The following is a 17,202-nucleotide window of genomic DNA, read 5'->3' on the forward strand; positions in this document are numbered from 1 at the left end:
GGCTTATTGAGGAGAGGTGTGCTATGACTTTTCTAAGCGATCGAGTGTACGATGTTCGCACAGCGTACGAAAAACGGCTGAAAAAACTCCCATAGGCTTAACATGGGGGCCAAATCTGTGAGATCATATCTTTGGTTTAGAAGGTCATAGAGACTTGGGGCTGGGCTCTTTTGACTCTGCCTATCAAGCAGCCAATAACTATTGACTTCATAGCCTCGCCCTAGCAACCAATTACAGCACCCTAGCAACCGGGTGCCGAATTTTGCCACTGCAAGCACCATTCACATTTTCTTCAGGAAATGTACATTCTAGTTAATGGTGCTTGCCAAAGGCAAAGCTCCATTCTTATTCTCCTGCATACTTATTATTATTATTCTGCTTCTTCTTCTTCTTCTTCTGGACAAAATTTCTGCGCGCTACTCCTCCCGCAGCTTTTGTCGTAGACCCATGAATGAGGTGTCAAATCGACCGGCTTATTGAGGAGAGGTGTGCTATGACTTTTATAAGCGATCGGGTGTACGATGTTCGTCCAGTGGGCGAAAAATCGGGCGAAAAATCCCATAGACTTAACATTGTGATGATATTTGACGAGTCATAGCTCCTAATGAGGATTTCATAGAAACATGTGGGTTACTACGTTTGAAGGGGCTGACAGGCTCTGTCAGACCATATCTCAAAATGGGGTGTAAGTTGTACCCCTGGGGCGCAAGAGCTGCCCAAAGTTGCCCCATAGACATACTATGGTGAAGCCGTGCCCATGAACCAGGAAGTACTGTGTTTTTCCTACTATGGGAAATTACATAGGGATTTTGTATTGAACATAACTCTGGATTACAATGTCATAGAGACAAGGGGGTGGGCTCATTTTACTCAAACAACCAATCAGTCTCTCAGGATCATTGTGAAACTATCAAGCCACGCCCTAGCAAGCATATAGAGCACCTTAGTAACAAGCTCCATAGACTTCCATTGAAAAAGATCAAATGAATATCTTTGGATAGGAGTGTCATACAAACATGAGGGTGGGCTCATTTGACTCGAGGCAGCAAACCGCCAATCACAAATCACCTTAAAGACATCATAGCCACGCCTTAGCAACCATTTAGAGCACCCTAGCAACCCAAAGCATAGGCAGATATCTTCAAATCTGAATATCATAAAGGCATGGGGGTTGGTTTATATCATTCATACTGGCAAGCAGCCTTTGGTTTATCATTACTGGCAGCTGCCAAGCCACTCCCTAGCAACCAAACAGAGTACCCTAGCAACCGTTTTGCAAGATCTATATCTCTGCATCAGAACATCGTAAAGACATGGGTGTTGGTTTATATTGTCAAGCAGCCTTTGGAGTATCATCATTGGTAGCTGCCAAGCCACTCCCTAGCAACCAAACAGAGTACCCTAGCAACGATTTAGCAAGATCTATATCTCTGCATCAGAGCATCATAGAGACATGGCGGTTGGCTCTTTTGACTCATGCTAGCAAACTGGACTTCCAACATGCTACACATGCTAGCAGTGAATAGCTACATGCTAATAGTGATTAGCTTAGTGTTTAAACATGACACAAACTAGTAAAAATGTGTTAGCATCATGCTGGTAGCATGCTAATTGTGTTAGCATCATGGTAGTAGCATGCTAATCATGTTAGCATCATGCTAGCAAACATGCTAATCATGTTAGCATCTTGTTAAAAACATGCTAGCAACATGGTAATCATGCTAGCATCATGCTAGCATTATGCTAATCATGTTAGCATGTTGTTAGCATTATGCTAACATGATTAGCATCTTGTTAAAATAATGCTAGCAACATGGTAATCATGCTAGCATCATGCTAGATTATGCTAATCATGTTAGCATGTTGCTAGCGTTATGCTAACATGATTAGCATCTTGTTAAAATCATGCTAGCAACATGGTAATCATGTTAGCATAATGCTAGCATTATGCTAATCATGTTAAGATGTTCCTAGCATTATGCTAACATGATTAGCACCTTGTTTAAAACATGTTAGCAGCATGCTAAGGGTGTTAAGATCATGCTAACAACATGCTAATCATGTTAGCATGTTGCTAGCATTATGCTAACATGATTAGCATCTTGTTAAAAACATCCTAGCAGGATGCTACGGGTGTTAGCATCATGCTAGTAACATGCTAATCATGTAAGCATGTTGCTCGCATTATGCTAACATGATTAGCATCTTGCTGAAAACATCCTAGCAGTATGCTAATGGTGTTAGCATCATGCTAGCATCATGCTAATCAAGAGTGCCGAATTTTGCCACTGCAAGCACCATTCACATTTTCTTCAGGAAATGTACATTCTAGTATTGTAATTACTATTCACCTGAACAAAACTTTGGCGCGTAACTCGTCCCGCACCGTTTGACGTAGACCCACAAATGAGGTGTCAAATCGACCGGCTTATTGAGGAGAGGTGTGCTATGACTTTTCTAAGTGATCGGGTGTACGCTGTTCGCACAGCATACGAAAAATCGTCTGAAAAATGTCCCATAGACTTAACATGGGGACCAAATCTGTGAGATCATATCTTTGGATCAGAAGGTCGTAGAGACTTGGGGCTGGGCTCTTTTGATTCGGCCAGCCAATAAGTAGTGACACAGCAACTTCATAGCCACGCCCTAGCAACCAATTACAGCACCCTAGCAACCGAGTCCGGTGTTTTGCCACTGCAAGCACCATTCACATTTTCTTCAGGAAATGTACATTCTAGTATTGTAATTACTATTCACCTGAACAAAACTTTGGCGCGTAACTCGTCCTGCACCGTTTGTCGTAGACCCACGAATGAGGTGTCAAATCGACCGGCTTATTGAGGAGAGGTGTGCTATGACTTTTCTAAGCGATCGGGTGTACTATGTTCGCATAGCCAACGAAGAAAACGGCTGAAAAATCTCCCATAGACTTAACATTGGGTCATAATCTGTGAGATCATATCTTTGGATCAGAAGGTCATAGAGACTTGGGGCTGGGCTCTTTTGATTCGGCCAGCCAATAAGTAGTGACACAGCAACTTCATAGCCACGCCCTAGCAACAAATTACAGCACCCTAGCAACCGGTGCCGAATTTTGCCACTGCAAGCACCATTCACATTTTCTTCAGGAAATGTACATTCTAGTATTGTAATTACTATTCACCTGAACAAAACTTTGGCGCATAACTCGTCCCGCACCGTTTGTCACAGAGCCACGAATGAGGGGTCAAATCGACCGGCTTATTGAGGAGAGGTGTGCTATGACTTTTCTAAGCGATCGGGTGTACGATGTTCGCACAGCGTACGAAAAAACGGCTGAAAAAACTCCCATAGACTTAACATGGGGGCCAAATCTGTGAGATCATATCTTTGGTTTAGAAGGTCATAGAGACTTGGGGCTGGGCTCTTTTGACTCGGCCTATCAAGCTGCCAATAAGTAGTGACTTCATGGCCACACCCTAGCAACCAATTACAGCACCCTAGCAACCGAGTGGCGAATTTTGCCACTGCAAGCACCATTCACATTTTCTTCAGGAAATGTACATTCTAGTATTGTAATTACTATTCACCTGAACAAAACTTTGGCGCATAACTCGTCCCGCACCGTTTGTCACAGAGCCACGAATGAGGGGTCAAATCGACCGGCTTATTGAGGAGAGGTGTGCTATGACTTTTCTAAGCGATCGGGTGTACGATGTTCGCACAGCGTACGAAAAAACGGCTGAAAAAACTCCCATAGACTTAACATGGGGGCCAAATCTGTGAGATCATATCTTTGGTTTAGAAGGTCATAGAGACTTGGGGCTGGGCTCTTTTGACTCGGCCTATCAAGCTGCCAATAAGTAGTGACTTCATGGCCACACCCTAGCAACCAATTACAGCACCCTAGCAACCGAGTGGCGAATTTTGCCACTGCAAGCACCATTCACATTTTCTTCAGGAAATGTACATTCTAGTATTGTAATTACTATTCACCTGAACAAAACTTTGGCGCGTAACTCGTCCTGCACCGTTTGTCGTAGACCCACGAATGAGGTGTCAAATCGACCGGCTTATTGAGGAGAGGTGTGCTATGACTTTTCTAAGCGATCGGGTGTACGATGTTCGCATAGCCAACGAAGAAAACGGCTGAAAAATCTCCCATAGACTTAACATTGGGTCATAATCTGTGAGATCATATCTTTGGATCAGAAGGTCATAGAGACTTGGGGCTGGGCTCTTTTGATTCGGCCTATCAAGCTGCCAATAAGTAGTGACACAGCAACTTCATAGCCACGCCCTAGCAACAAATTACAGCACCCTAGCAACCGGTGCCGAATTTTGCCACTGCAAGCACCATTCACATTTTCTTCAGGAAATGTACATTCTAGTATTGTAATTACTATTCACCTGAACAAAACTTTGGCGCGTAACTCGTCCTGCACCGTTTGTCGTAGACCCACGAATGAGGTGTCAAATCGACCGGCTTATTGAGGAGAGGTGTGCTATGACTTTTCTAAGCGATCGGGTGTACGATGTTCGCATAGCCAACGAAGAAAACGGCTGAAAAATCTCCCATAGACTTAACATTGGGTCATAATCTGTGAGATCATATCTTTGGATCAGAAGGTCATAGAGACTTGGGGCTGGGCTCTTTTGATTCGGCCAGCCAATAAGTAGTGACACAGCAACTTCATAGCCACGCCCTAGCAACAAATTACAGCACCCTAGCAACCGGTGCCGAATTTTGCCACTGCAAGCACCATTCACATTTTCTTCAGGAAATGTACATTCTAGTATTGTAATTACTATTCACCTGAACAAAACTTTGGCGCGTAACTCGTCCTGCACCGTTTGTCGTAGACCCACGAATGAGGTGTCAAATCGACCGGCTTATTGAGGAGAGGTGTGCTATGACTTTTCTAAGCGATCGGGTGTACGATGTTCGCATAGCCAACGAAGAAAACGGCTGAAAAATCTCCCATAGACTTAACATTGGGTCATAATCTGTGAGATCATATCTTTGGATCAGAAGGTCATAGAGACTTGGGGCTGGGCTCTTTTGATTCGGCCAGCCAATAAGTAGTGACACAGCAACTTCATAGCCACGCCCTAGCAACAAATTACAGCACCCTAGCAACCGGTGCCGAATTTTGCCACTGCAAGCACCATTCACATTTTCTTCAGGAAATGTACATTCTAGTTAATGGTGCTTGCCAAAGGCAAAGCTCCATTCTTATTCTTGCTGCATACTTATTATTCTTCTTCTTCTTCTTCTGGACACAATTTCTGCGCGCTACTCCTCCCGCAGTTTTTGTCATAGACCCATGAATGAGGTGTCAAATCGACCGGCTCATTGAGGACAGGTGTGCTATGACTTTTATAAGCGATCGGGTGTACGATGTTCGTCCGGCGGGCGAAAAAGTAGCGAAAAAAATCCCATAGACTTTGCATTGGGACAAACTTTGATGAGTAATAGCTCCTAACGAGAATTTCATAGAAACATGTGGGTTACCACGTTTGAAGAGCCTGATAGGCTCTCTCAGACCATACCTCAAAATGGGGTGTAAGTTGTACCCCTGGGGCACAAGAGCTGCCCAAAGTTGCCCCATAGACATACTATGGTGAAGCCGTGCCCATGAACCAGGAAGTACTGTGTTTTTCCTACTATGGGAAATTACATAGGGATTTTGTATTGAACATAACTCTGGATCACAATGTCATAGAGACAAGGGGTGGGCTCATTTTACTCAGGCAACCAATCAGTCTCTCAGGATCATTGTGAAGCTATCAAGCCACGCCCTAGCAACCATATAGAGCACCATAGCAACAAGTTCCATAGACTTCCATTGAAAAAGATCAAATGAATATCTTTGGATAGAAGTGTCATACAAACATGAGGGTGGGCTCATTTGACTGGAGGCAGCAAACCGCCAATCACAAATCACCTTAAAGACATCATAGCCACGCCTTAGCAACCATTTAGAGCACCCTAGCAACCCAAAGCATAGAGCAGATATCTTCAAATCTGAATATCATAGAGGCATTGGGGTTGGTTTATATCATTCATACTGGCAAGCAGCCTTTGGTTTATCATTACTAGCAGCTGCCAAGCCACTCCCTAGCAACCAAACAGAGTACCCTAGCAACCGTTTTGCAAGATCTATATCTCTGCATCAGAACATCATAAAGACATGGGGGTTGGTTTATATTGTCAAGCAGCCTTTGGAGTATCATCATTGGTAGCTGCCAAGCCACTCCTTAGCAACCAAACAGAGTACCCTAGCAACCGTTTAGCAAGATCTATATCTCTGCATCAGAGCATCATAGAGACATGGCGGTTGGCTCTTTTGACTCATGCTAGCAAACTGAACTTCCAACATGCTACACATGCTAGCAGTGAATAGCTACATGCTAATAGTGATTAGCTTAGGGTTTAAACATGACACAAACTAGTAAAAATGTGTTAGCATCATGCTGGTAACATGCTAATTGTGTTAGCATCATGTTAGTAGCATGCTAATCATGTTAGCATCATGCTAGCAAACATGCTAATTATGTTAGCATCTTGTTAAAAACATGTTAGCAACATGGTAATCATGCTACATCATGCTAGCATTATGTTAATCATGTTAGCATGTTGCATCATGGTAGCAACATGCTAATCATGATTAGCATCTTGATAAAAACATCCTAGCAATATGCTAAGGGTGTTAGCATCATGCTAGCATCATGCTAATCAAGAGTGCCGAGTTTTGCCACTGCAAGCACCATTCACATTTTCTTCAGGAAATGTACATTCTAGTATTGTAATTACTATTCACCTGAACAAAACTTTGGCGCGTAACTCGTCTCGCAGTTTTTGACGTAGACCCACGAATGAGGTGTCAAATCGACCGGCTTATTGAGGCGAGGTGTGCTATGACTTTTCTAAGCAATCAGGTGTACGATGTTCGCACAGCGTACGAAAAAATGGCTGAAAAAACTCCCATAGACTTAACATGGGGGCCAAATCTGTGAGATCATATCTTTGGTTTAGAAGGTCATAGAGACTTGGGGCTGGGCTCTTTTGACTCGGCCTATCAAGCCGCCAATAAGTAGTGACTTCATGGCCACGCCCTATCAACCAATTACAGCACCCTAGCAACCGAGTGCCGAATTTTGCCGCTGCAAGCACCATTCACATTTTCTTCAGGAAATGTACATTCTAGTATTGTAATTACTATTCACCTGAACAAAACTTTGGCGCGTAACTCGTCCCGCACTCTTTTTCGTAGACCCATGAATGAGGTGTCAAATCGACCGGCTCATTGAGGAGAGGTGTGCTATGACTTTTCTAAGCGATCGGATGTACGATGTTCGCACAGCGACGAAAAATCGCCTGAAAAAAGTCCCATAGACTTAACATTGGGACAAAATCTGTGAAATCATATCTTTGGATCAGAAAGTCATAGAGACTTGGGGCTTGGCTCTTTTTACTCGGCCTATCAAGTAGCCAATAAGTAGTGACTTCATGGCCACGCCCTAGCAACCAATTACAGCAACCTAGCAACCGAGTGGCGAATTTTGCCACTGCAAGCACCATTCACATTTTCTTCAGGAAATGTACATTCTAGTATTGTAATTACTATTCACCTGAACAAAACTTTGGCGCGTAACTCGTCCTGCACCGTTTGTCCTAGACCCACAAATGAGGTGTCAAATCGACCGGCTTATTGAGGAGAGGTGTGCTTTGACTTTTCTAAGCGATCGGGTGTACGATGTTCGCACAGCGTACGAAAAAAATGGCTGAAAAAACTCCCATAGACTTAACATTGGGTCAAAATCTGTGAGATCATATCTTTGGATCAGAAGGTCTTAGAAACTTGGGGCTGGGTTCTTTTGATTCGGCCAGCCAATAAGTAGTGGCACAGCAACTTCATAGCCACGCCCTAGCAACCAATTACAGCTCCCTAGCAACCGGTGCCGAATTTTGCCACTGCAAGCACCATTCACATTTTCTTCAGGAAATGTACATTCTAGTTATTATTCTGCTTCTTCTTCTTCTTCTTCTGGACAAAATTTCTGCGCGCTACTCCTCCCGCAGCTTTTGTCCTACACCCATGAATGAGGTGTCAAATCGACCGGCTCATTGAGGAGAGGTGTGCTATGACTTTTCTAAGCGATCGGACCAACGATGTTCGCACAGCGGACGAAAAAGCGGCCAAAAAAGTCCCATTGACTTACATTGAAAAATTCAAATTCACGAACATTCCGTCTCTCTCAACTGTCACTTTCTCACACACACTCACACACGCAGGCCCTTAGAAGCCTTTGTCTCTCAGACACAGACACTCATTTTCTTCCACTTTTATTTCTGCGCGCTATTTCTCCCGCAGCGTTTGTCCTAGACCCATGAATGAGGTGTCAAATCGACCGGCTTATTGAGGAGAGGTGTGCTATTTTTTTTTTTAAGCGATCGGACCAACGATGTTCGCACAGGGGGCGAAAAAGCGGCCAAAAAAGTCCCATTGACTTTCAATGGCGGAATCTTCAGAAATTTGAATTTCAACTGTCACTTTCTCACACACACTCACACACGCAGGCCCTTAGAAGCCTTTCTCTCTCAGACACAGACACTCATTTTCTTCCACTTTTTTTTCTGCGCGCTACTCCTCCCGCAGTTTTTGTCCTAGACCCATGAATGAGGTGTCAAATCGACCGGCTCATTGAGGAGAGGTGTGCTATGACTTTTATAAGCGATCGGGTGTACGATGTTCGTCCGGCGGGCGAAAAAGTAGCGAAAAAAATCCCATAGACTTTGCATTGGGACAAACTTTGACGAGTAATAGCTCCTAACGAGAATTTCATAGAAACATGTGGGTTACCAGGTTTGAAGAGCCTGATAGGCTCTCTCAGACCATACCTCAAAATGGGGTGTAAGTTGTACCCCTGGGGCGCAAGAGCTGCCCAAAGTTGCCCCATAGACATACTATGGTGAAGCCGTGCCCATGAACCAGGAAGTACTGTGTTTTTCCTACTATGGGAAATTACATAAGGATTTTGTATTGAACATAACTCTGGATTACAGTGACATAGAGACAAGGGGGTGGGCTCATTTCACTCAGGCGACCAATCAGTCTCCGAGGATCATTGTAAATCTATCAAACCACGCCCTAGCAACCATATAGAGCACCATAGCAACAAGTTCCATAGACTTCCATTGAAAAAGATCAAATGAATATCTTTGGATAGAAGTGTCGTACAAACAAGAGGGTGGGCTCATTTGACTCGAGGCAGCAAACCGCCAATCACAAATCACCTTAAAGACATCATAGCCACGCCTTAGCAACCATTTAGAGCACCCTAGCAACCCAAAGCATAGGCAGATATCTTCAAAACTGAATATCATAGAGGCATGGGGGTTGGTTAATATCACTCATACTGGCAAGCAGCCTTTGGTTTATCATTACTGGCAGCTGCCAAGCCACTCCCTAGCAACCAAACAGAGTACCCTAGCAACCGTTTTGCAAGATCTATATCTCTGCATCAGAACATCGTAAAGACATGGGTGTTGGTTTATATTGTCAAGCAGCCTTTGGAGTATCATCATTGGTAGCTGCCAAGCCACTCCCTAGCAACCAAACAGAGTACCCTAGCAACCGTTTAGCAAGATCTATATCTCTGCATCAGAGCATCATAGAGACATGGGGGTTGGCTCTTTTGACTCATGCTAGCAAACTGGACTACCAACATGCTACACATGCTAGCGGTGAATAGCTACATGCTAATAGTGATTAGCTAAGTGCTAAAGTGGGCTAAGAACTCTATAGGAACTTCATAGTAACTATCTGTGACAACTACCAACCACCTAGTAACACCCTAGCAACCACCCAGGTTACCATAGCAACCGCCTATCAACCACCCAGAACACCCTAGCAACCGTCTAGCAACACCATAGTGACCACCCCAGGTACCTTAGCAACTGCCTAGCAACACCCTAGCAACCACCCGGGTTACCATAGCAACCGCCTAGCAACCATCCAGAACACCCTAGCAACTGCCTAGCAACACCGTAGTGACCACCCCAGGTACCTTAGCAACTGCTTAGCAACTGCCTAGCAACACCCTAGCAACCACCCAGGTTACCATAGCAACCGCTTAGCAACCACCCAGAACACCCTAGCAACCGCCTAGCAACACCATAGTGACCACCCCAGGTACCTTAGCAACTGCCTAGCAACACCCTAGCAACCACCCAGGTTACCATAGCAACCGCCTAGCAACCACCCAGAACACCCTAGCAACCGCCTATCAACACCTTATCAACCACCCCAAGTACCTTAGCAACTGCCTAGCAACACCCTAGCAACCACCCAGGTTACATAGCAATCGCCTAGCAACCACCCAGAACACCCTAGCAACCGTTTATCAACACCTTAGCAACCACCCCAAGTACCTTAGCAACTGCCTAGCAACACCCTAGCAACCACCCAGGTTACAATAGCAACCGCCTAGCAACCACCCCAAGTACCTTAGCAACCGCCTAGCAACCGAGTGGCGATTTTGCCACTGCAAGCACCATTCACATTTTCTTCAGGAAATGTACATTCTAGTTATTCTTATTATTGTGATTATTATATTATTATAAGCAAGAGGTAACTTGATCTTTTAAGTTTAAGGCAGTAATTTGACACACAGCACAAGAAACTCGTATATGTGAAAATCAAAACAAGATTTATTGACTACTTCTAATGATTACAGGAAACTAAGGCTAAAAACACACACACACACACACACACACACACACACATACATACATGCACACACATTTGCGGAGTTGATATGAGTTATGAAAAGTCCCAAGTTCAGTGCTAACTTAACTCATAACCTGAGGAAAATCACAAAAGCAGAGCTTTGGCTTGATTCTTTAGGTTTAAAGGAGTTTCACCAGTTTCCAGCAAGAGAGAGAGAAGTTTGCTTGTACCTGCGTTTGCTCTGACAGCTGAGGTAATCGGGTTGTTCCGTGACTCGTGTACAGCGGAATCCCGTTCTGGTTTGGCTGTCTTTCAGGTGACGTCTTCTCGGGAAAGCCCTGTGGGTTGCGTGGAAGCTTTGAAGGATGTTGCTGGCTGATGCAACGCGCTGTTCTGAGCATCTGGCTTAAGCGGCTCTCTTCTTGGGAGACTTTGGTCAGATATTTCACAGAGTGTTTTGGAGTCTGGATGTGACGGCTGTTGAATGATCAGCGGCGCAGCTCGTGGATGACGTCGGCGACTGTTAGATGGAAAATCAGCCCCGATAAAGGATCTTCTCAACTTCTTCTTTCCAGCATGACCCAAGCGACTTTTCAGCCGTGGTCAAAGTAGCGGTGCTTCGGCTACTGGGTTTCAACGACTGTGCTTCAGTCTGACTTCTGACCAATTTCGAGCCGATTTCTGACAACTAGCTATTGGGAAAGCATAGTTTTAAAGGAGCAATTTGGCTCCATCCTTCAGATGCGATCCTCCAATGAGACGTTGCTACGGAGATTAGACACGCCTCGTCTATTGTCTATTGATCACATTGCGTGATATCTGCAGAACATTCTCCTGTTTTATTAACAACAATATAAAGTTTCTTAATATTTTCCTAATACTGAATTTCAATGTTTCATTCACACAGAATTACAGAGAAGTATAAACTCTGTATTTAGAGCTCAAACATGACACACTTCTTACACACATATTACTAGACTGACCTAATTAAAACAATGATTACAAGAGAAAGAAGATGCATAAAGGAATACAAACATATAATGCATTCACTCCAACATGTTAGTAATCACATCATAGCATGTGTTATTCTGAATATAGTTTAAAATGATCTCTTAATGACTGTCCATTTGAAATTCAAGATTGAGTCTATAAGCATAAAGTCATTGAACAGCGACCGGAGTCACAAGTGACCGGGTCAAAACGGACTCCTAATCAGGAGGATGCCTGTGTGGGTCCGTTGTTCTTGTCAGGTCCGATTAATTAGTGTTTCCTGTTCCGTTCATTTTATACAAAAGGGTTTTGTGAGCGTCTATAAATTTAATGTATTTAGAGCAGCCTCAGAACAGATATTCTCTTTTCTTAAGTCCTGTTACTACTTCTCTTAATGCTGACTAGCTGGAATTAGGAGCTATCTAGTGCCCCCAGGGATTTTGGTGTCAGCAAATGAATCCTTTGTCAAATGAAGCTTTGTTCGATCACATTGTCCATTGATAAAGTCATTTGTAAGTTCTGTCGAGCGAGGCCCTACATAAACATATATATTTATATGGGCTAGTTTTATATGTCAATATATGAAATTGTTCCATTTTCGAATAGGTTTCATATATGTTTTCACCATATATGTGGATATATTTAATATATGTAAATGTCATACATGTACATATATTACATTTCCGTATGGGGGAGACTGCCTCAGGGGAAAGCCCCTCCCCCTGATCCAGGTCCTTAAGCAGATCTGCCTGGTAAGCTTGTAATACTGACATAGTATGCAAAGCTCCACCAGTCTGACCAGCCGCTGAATACGTCCTTTCATAACCACTTACTCAGCCCCTCTACGTTAAAATAGTTCAAAGCAGAATGGGCCATGAGAACAGAGAAAGGATGTTCCCACGAATCTGTCACCTCAGTGTGCAAGTCTGGAAGAATTGGAAGGCTCACCAGAGCAGTGCATTTATGACTGCGCAGATATCGCTCGTCCAAGCGGCTGCTTGCAGTCTCGCACTTCGACCATTCCAAGCTCAGTCTGACTGTAGCACGAGTCATAAGCTGCGCGCTGCCTCGGAATGCGCAGAACTCGGGGCGCGAGGCTCAGCGGCTTGACTCTCTTCACTCATGAAGAGCGCCAGCTGAGAGCGGAGCTGTCTCAGAAAGAAATCATCACAATGCACACATCCAGCCCCCTTGAGGGCTGAATGTGAATGTTCCACTCCTAGACATACATTCAGAATTATTGGCACCCTTGGTAAATATGATCAAAGATGACTGTTAAAATAAATCTGCATTGTTTATCCTTTTGATCTTTAATTCATAAAATTAGCAAAAATCTAACCTTTCATTGAAGAAAAAGAATTGAAAGTGGGGGGAAAGTCACATTATGAAATAAATGTTTATATCCAAAACACAAATAATTGGCCACAATTATTGGCACCCTTTTATTCAATAGTTTTTGCAACCTCCTTTTGCCAAGAAAACAGCTCTGACTCTTCTTCTATAATGCCTGATGAGTTTGGAGAACACCTGACAAGATATCAGAGACCATTCCTTCATGCAGAATCTCTCCAGATCCTTCAGATTCCAAGCTCCATGTTAGTTCTTCTTCTCTTCAGTTCACTCCACTCATTTTCTTTAGGTTTCAGGTCAGGGGACTGGGAAGACCATGGCAGAAGCTTCATTTTGTGCTCAGTGACACATTTTTGTGTTGGTTTTGATGTTTGTTTTGGATCATTGTCCTGATGGAAGATCCAACCACGGCCCATTATTGGATTTCTAGCAGAAGCAGTCAGGTTTTGATTTTTTATCTGTTGATATTTGGTAGAAGCCATGAAGCAGAAAAATAGGCCCACAACATTAAAGATCCAGCAGCAGTTAACCATTGGCATGGGGTACTTTTTTATCCATGTGTGCACCAAACCCATCTGGTGGGTTTGCTGCCAAAAAGCTCTTTTTTTAAGTTTCAGTATGGTCAGTATCATCTGAGACTCAACTAATCTCTGCAATTCTCCAGTTGTGATCATTGGAGTGTCTTTGGCCAACCAAACTCTCCTCCTCACCGCGCATTAGGGCGATTTAGACACATGTCCTCTTCCAGGCAGATTTGTAACATCTTTAGTTAAGTGGAACTTTTTAATTATTGCCCTGATAGTGGAAATGGGGATTTTCAATGCTTTAGCTATTTTCTTACAGCCACTCTCTATTTTGTGAAGCTCAACAATCTTTTGCTGTACATCAGAACTATATTCTTTGGTTTTACTCATTGATTAAAGTGATGAATGATTAAGGGAATTCTTCTTGGTTTTTTTTATTGTCTACAAACAATTAAAATGAATTATTTCATCATTATTTTTTTAAACACTTGTCAAATTATAGAAAGAAAGAAAGAAAGAAAGAAAGAAAGAAAGAAAAAAGAAAGTACATCTGAATAGTCTTCTGTTATTAAGGATTTGCAATTTAGCAGATACTTTTTACCTAAACATACACTACTATTTACTGTAACCTTAAAGTACATGCCATAAGACTGGGAAATGTAAAGGCATATTGTACTGGCAGTCAATGATATCAGGCCTATGTTTTTATAATCAGTACTGTCTGTCTGTAAGAACGATCAAATGATTTCATAAAATGTTCCTGACATTTATATTATGTGTACTGAGGATTAATCAATAATTCTGTTGTTTTTGCAAATATTTGCAGAGAGTTTCACAACAACTAAAGACCTGCATATTAAGATATTAATCTATTAATTAAGATATTAATCTCACCTCATTATACATGTTTTAGGTACTTTCTCTTATTTCCAAAAGACAAAATGTAATACAATAGGAATAACTACAGGGGATTACAACACAAGCTTTACAATCATGTTGCATTTCGTGTAAATTTTTCAAAATCTATTGATCTTGCATACTTGTCATTTTTCTCATTATTACCATGTTTCAGTCTGATGAAAACAGCTAGAAAGTTGTTCTGTGATAAGTATCCTTTACTATGTGCGTACGTGTGGACGTGTATGAGTGTGAATCTATGTCTAGACATTCCAGACTTCCTCCCTACCTCATAAATAAATAACAGCATCATCCTCTCAAGGTGTCAGTTGTTTGCTGAACTTGCATCTCTGTCCCAGGTAAGACAAAATCTGCTACCGAAGCAACTGTTGAGAAAAGTTGTTTATATATATATATATATATATAGTTTATATATAAAACAAATTTTATTGTCTGAGTTTTTGAAGTCACCTGTTTAATATATATATATATATAAATAAATATATATATATATATATATATATATATATATATATATATTTTTTTTTTTTTTTTTTTTTTTTAATTATGCTTTAGATTCTTAAATATAGTTTTCTTCTGGGATTTCAGAGTTATTAATTTTGAGAAACATTCATCATGGCAACCAAGATGGTGATTCAGCAGCCCAAGCCATTGATAGTGGCTGCTGCATCAGACCAGTGGAGCACCAGCATCTGCGAATGCGACAACGTCAATGAATGTAAGTTTGTGTGTGTCTGTATGAATTAAGACTTTTAAGAAAAAAGTTAAATCGCTGACTGTTGTAGAAACACTCTCTTTAGATTAATGATTTTAGCATGTGCTTTCGACACAAAACTGACAGTCTGATTGTTAAGGTAGAATAATTAGTTGGTGATTCTGCAGGTTGTTTCTCTGTGTGGTGTTTCCCCTGCTTCGCCTGCATTACAGCCAGAGACCACGGAGAATGTCTCTGTCTCCCTCTACTGGACAGCTGTGGATGTATTCCTCCAGTTACTCTCTCCATGAGAGTGTCCATGCGCCGACGTTACGGCATCACGGTAAAAACAAAAAACTCTATGATAACCAAAGTGTAGAAAGTTTTTTTTTTTTTTTTTTTTAAATTGTGTGCTGTGACAAGCTGAATCAGTGTACCTTAATCAGGGTAGCGCCATATTTAAATTTTGACAAGAATGAAAACAAGTCTGTGATGGTTATAAATAGAGTGTGTTCAATGGATTGTACTGTTGTTTAACAACATACCTTGTTGAGTTACCAAAACTTTCTTTCTGAAAAAAAGAAAAACTTTCAGTAGACAAAAACTATTTTGAAAGTTGTGAGTTGTGAAAATTACATGATCTAGAGCCTTATTCAGTGTGTGCCATTAGGAGTGTTCGACTTGAAGCGCATTGAGCAGACCATCAAAGTGCCACCAGAGCGATTAGAGAGCAGACAGCTTTGCATGTTTTCGAATTGCTCTTGCAGTACTTTTATGTCATACACTGACAGGTCTGCTCAGCTTGCTTCAAGTTGAACAAACTTAACATCTATCTCTCACAGCCTCGTTTTCATCTGCGTTAAATTCAATATAGCATCTAACCTGACTAGATCTATTGAGCTTGTCTTACTAGAGACTACAAACTGTTGAACACCATCACAATAGGTCAAAGATCTTAAATTGTGGTTCAAATTATGTTTAACCCATTTTTTCTTCATGCAGGACTCTATCTGTAATGACTGCGTGTACTCTTTCTTCTGTGGACCATGCTCATGGTGCCAGATCAGACGGGAGATGAAGGCAAGACTCCATCCTATCACTCTGTTCAACAACAGGCCAACCTAAAGATCACCATCATCTTCATCACCTTTTATTCACAATTTCACAATTTTCACAATACATTCTCTAAAGTGCTCTTTGTCCTTCACGTCAGTCATGTCAGTCCAAAAAAACAAAGACTTGCTGTTCTGCAGGTGTAATCAGAGCTTTTGATCTTCCTCCCACACACTGACCTGAGATCAGCCCTTGGCATTGTATTGTAGTGGAATGTATTTTACATATTGTTGGTGTACAGCTTTAATACAAGAAGTGAAGCATTTTTGAACAATTAATTCCCTTAAGGAATATGCCAATTTAGGATTTTTAATGTTATAGCAGATTTAGTGTCACAACACATTAATTATTTTTATTATAGATTGTTGTATTATGCTTTCATTTTTAAAGTTGTAGTATATTCTTTTCTTTTTATCTCACACTCTGTATCTTTATAAAAATATCTGCTTAATATGATTTTCACTGTAGTTGGAAAGTTGTTATATTGAGCCATTGATATGTGACACTGGAGGTTTGATATTAGAAAAAAAAAGATGTGTTTGCGTAGATCTGTATATGATTAAATGTATAGAATATAAAAATATGTTGGGGCACTCAATAAAGCTGATTAAAAAGATAATCGTTCTATCAAAAAAAGAAACCGAAAAAAAGAAAAAATAATTATTTTCAGAAATTATCCTTAGAAACAATTATAGGCTACTGTTTTACACTTTTACAAAAAGTGAATAGGAACTGGGGTTGACAAGCTCAAAAAAGCACCATGCAACTAATGAACTGATCTAGACCGAAGGGTAACACTTTAGAATACTGATCCTTCATTAATGAATAACTACACAGGAACAAATGAGTAATGCAGTATTAACTCTCTAGTAACTACTATTAACTAACAATAAACTCC

At 41.6% G+C, this 17,202-nt stretch overlaps 1 protein-coding gene across 1 annotated transcript; it reads left to right on the forward strand.

Moving 5' to 3' along the window:
• Positions 1-15,112: 15,112 nt before the first annotated feature.
• On the forward strand, positions 15,113-16,316 carry LOC137030668 (cornifelin homolog B-like). The gene is made up of 3 exons (XM_067401096.1): positions 15,113-15,215; positions 15,380-15,534; positions 16,194-16,316. Exons 1-3 carry the CDS (start codon positions 15,113-15,115, stop codon positions 16,314-16,316), a joined length of 381 nt encoding a protein of 126 aa, XP_067257197.1.
• The last annotated feature ends 886 nt before the right edge of the window (positions 16,317-17,202 follow it).

Source organism: Chanodichthys erythropterus, chromosome 11 (genome assembly GCF_024489055.1).
Source record: "Chanodichthys erythropterus isolate Z2021 chromosome 11, ASM2448905v1, whole genome shotgun sequence".
NCBI lineage: Eukaryota > Metazoa > Chordata > Actinopteri > Cypriniformes > Xenocyprididae > Chanodichthys > Chanodichthys erythropterus.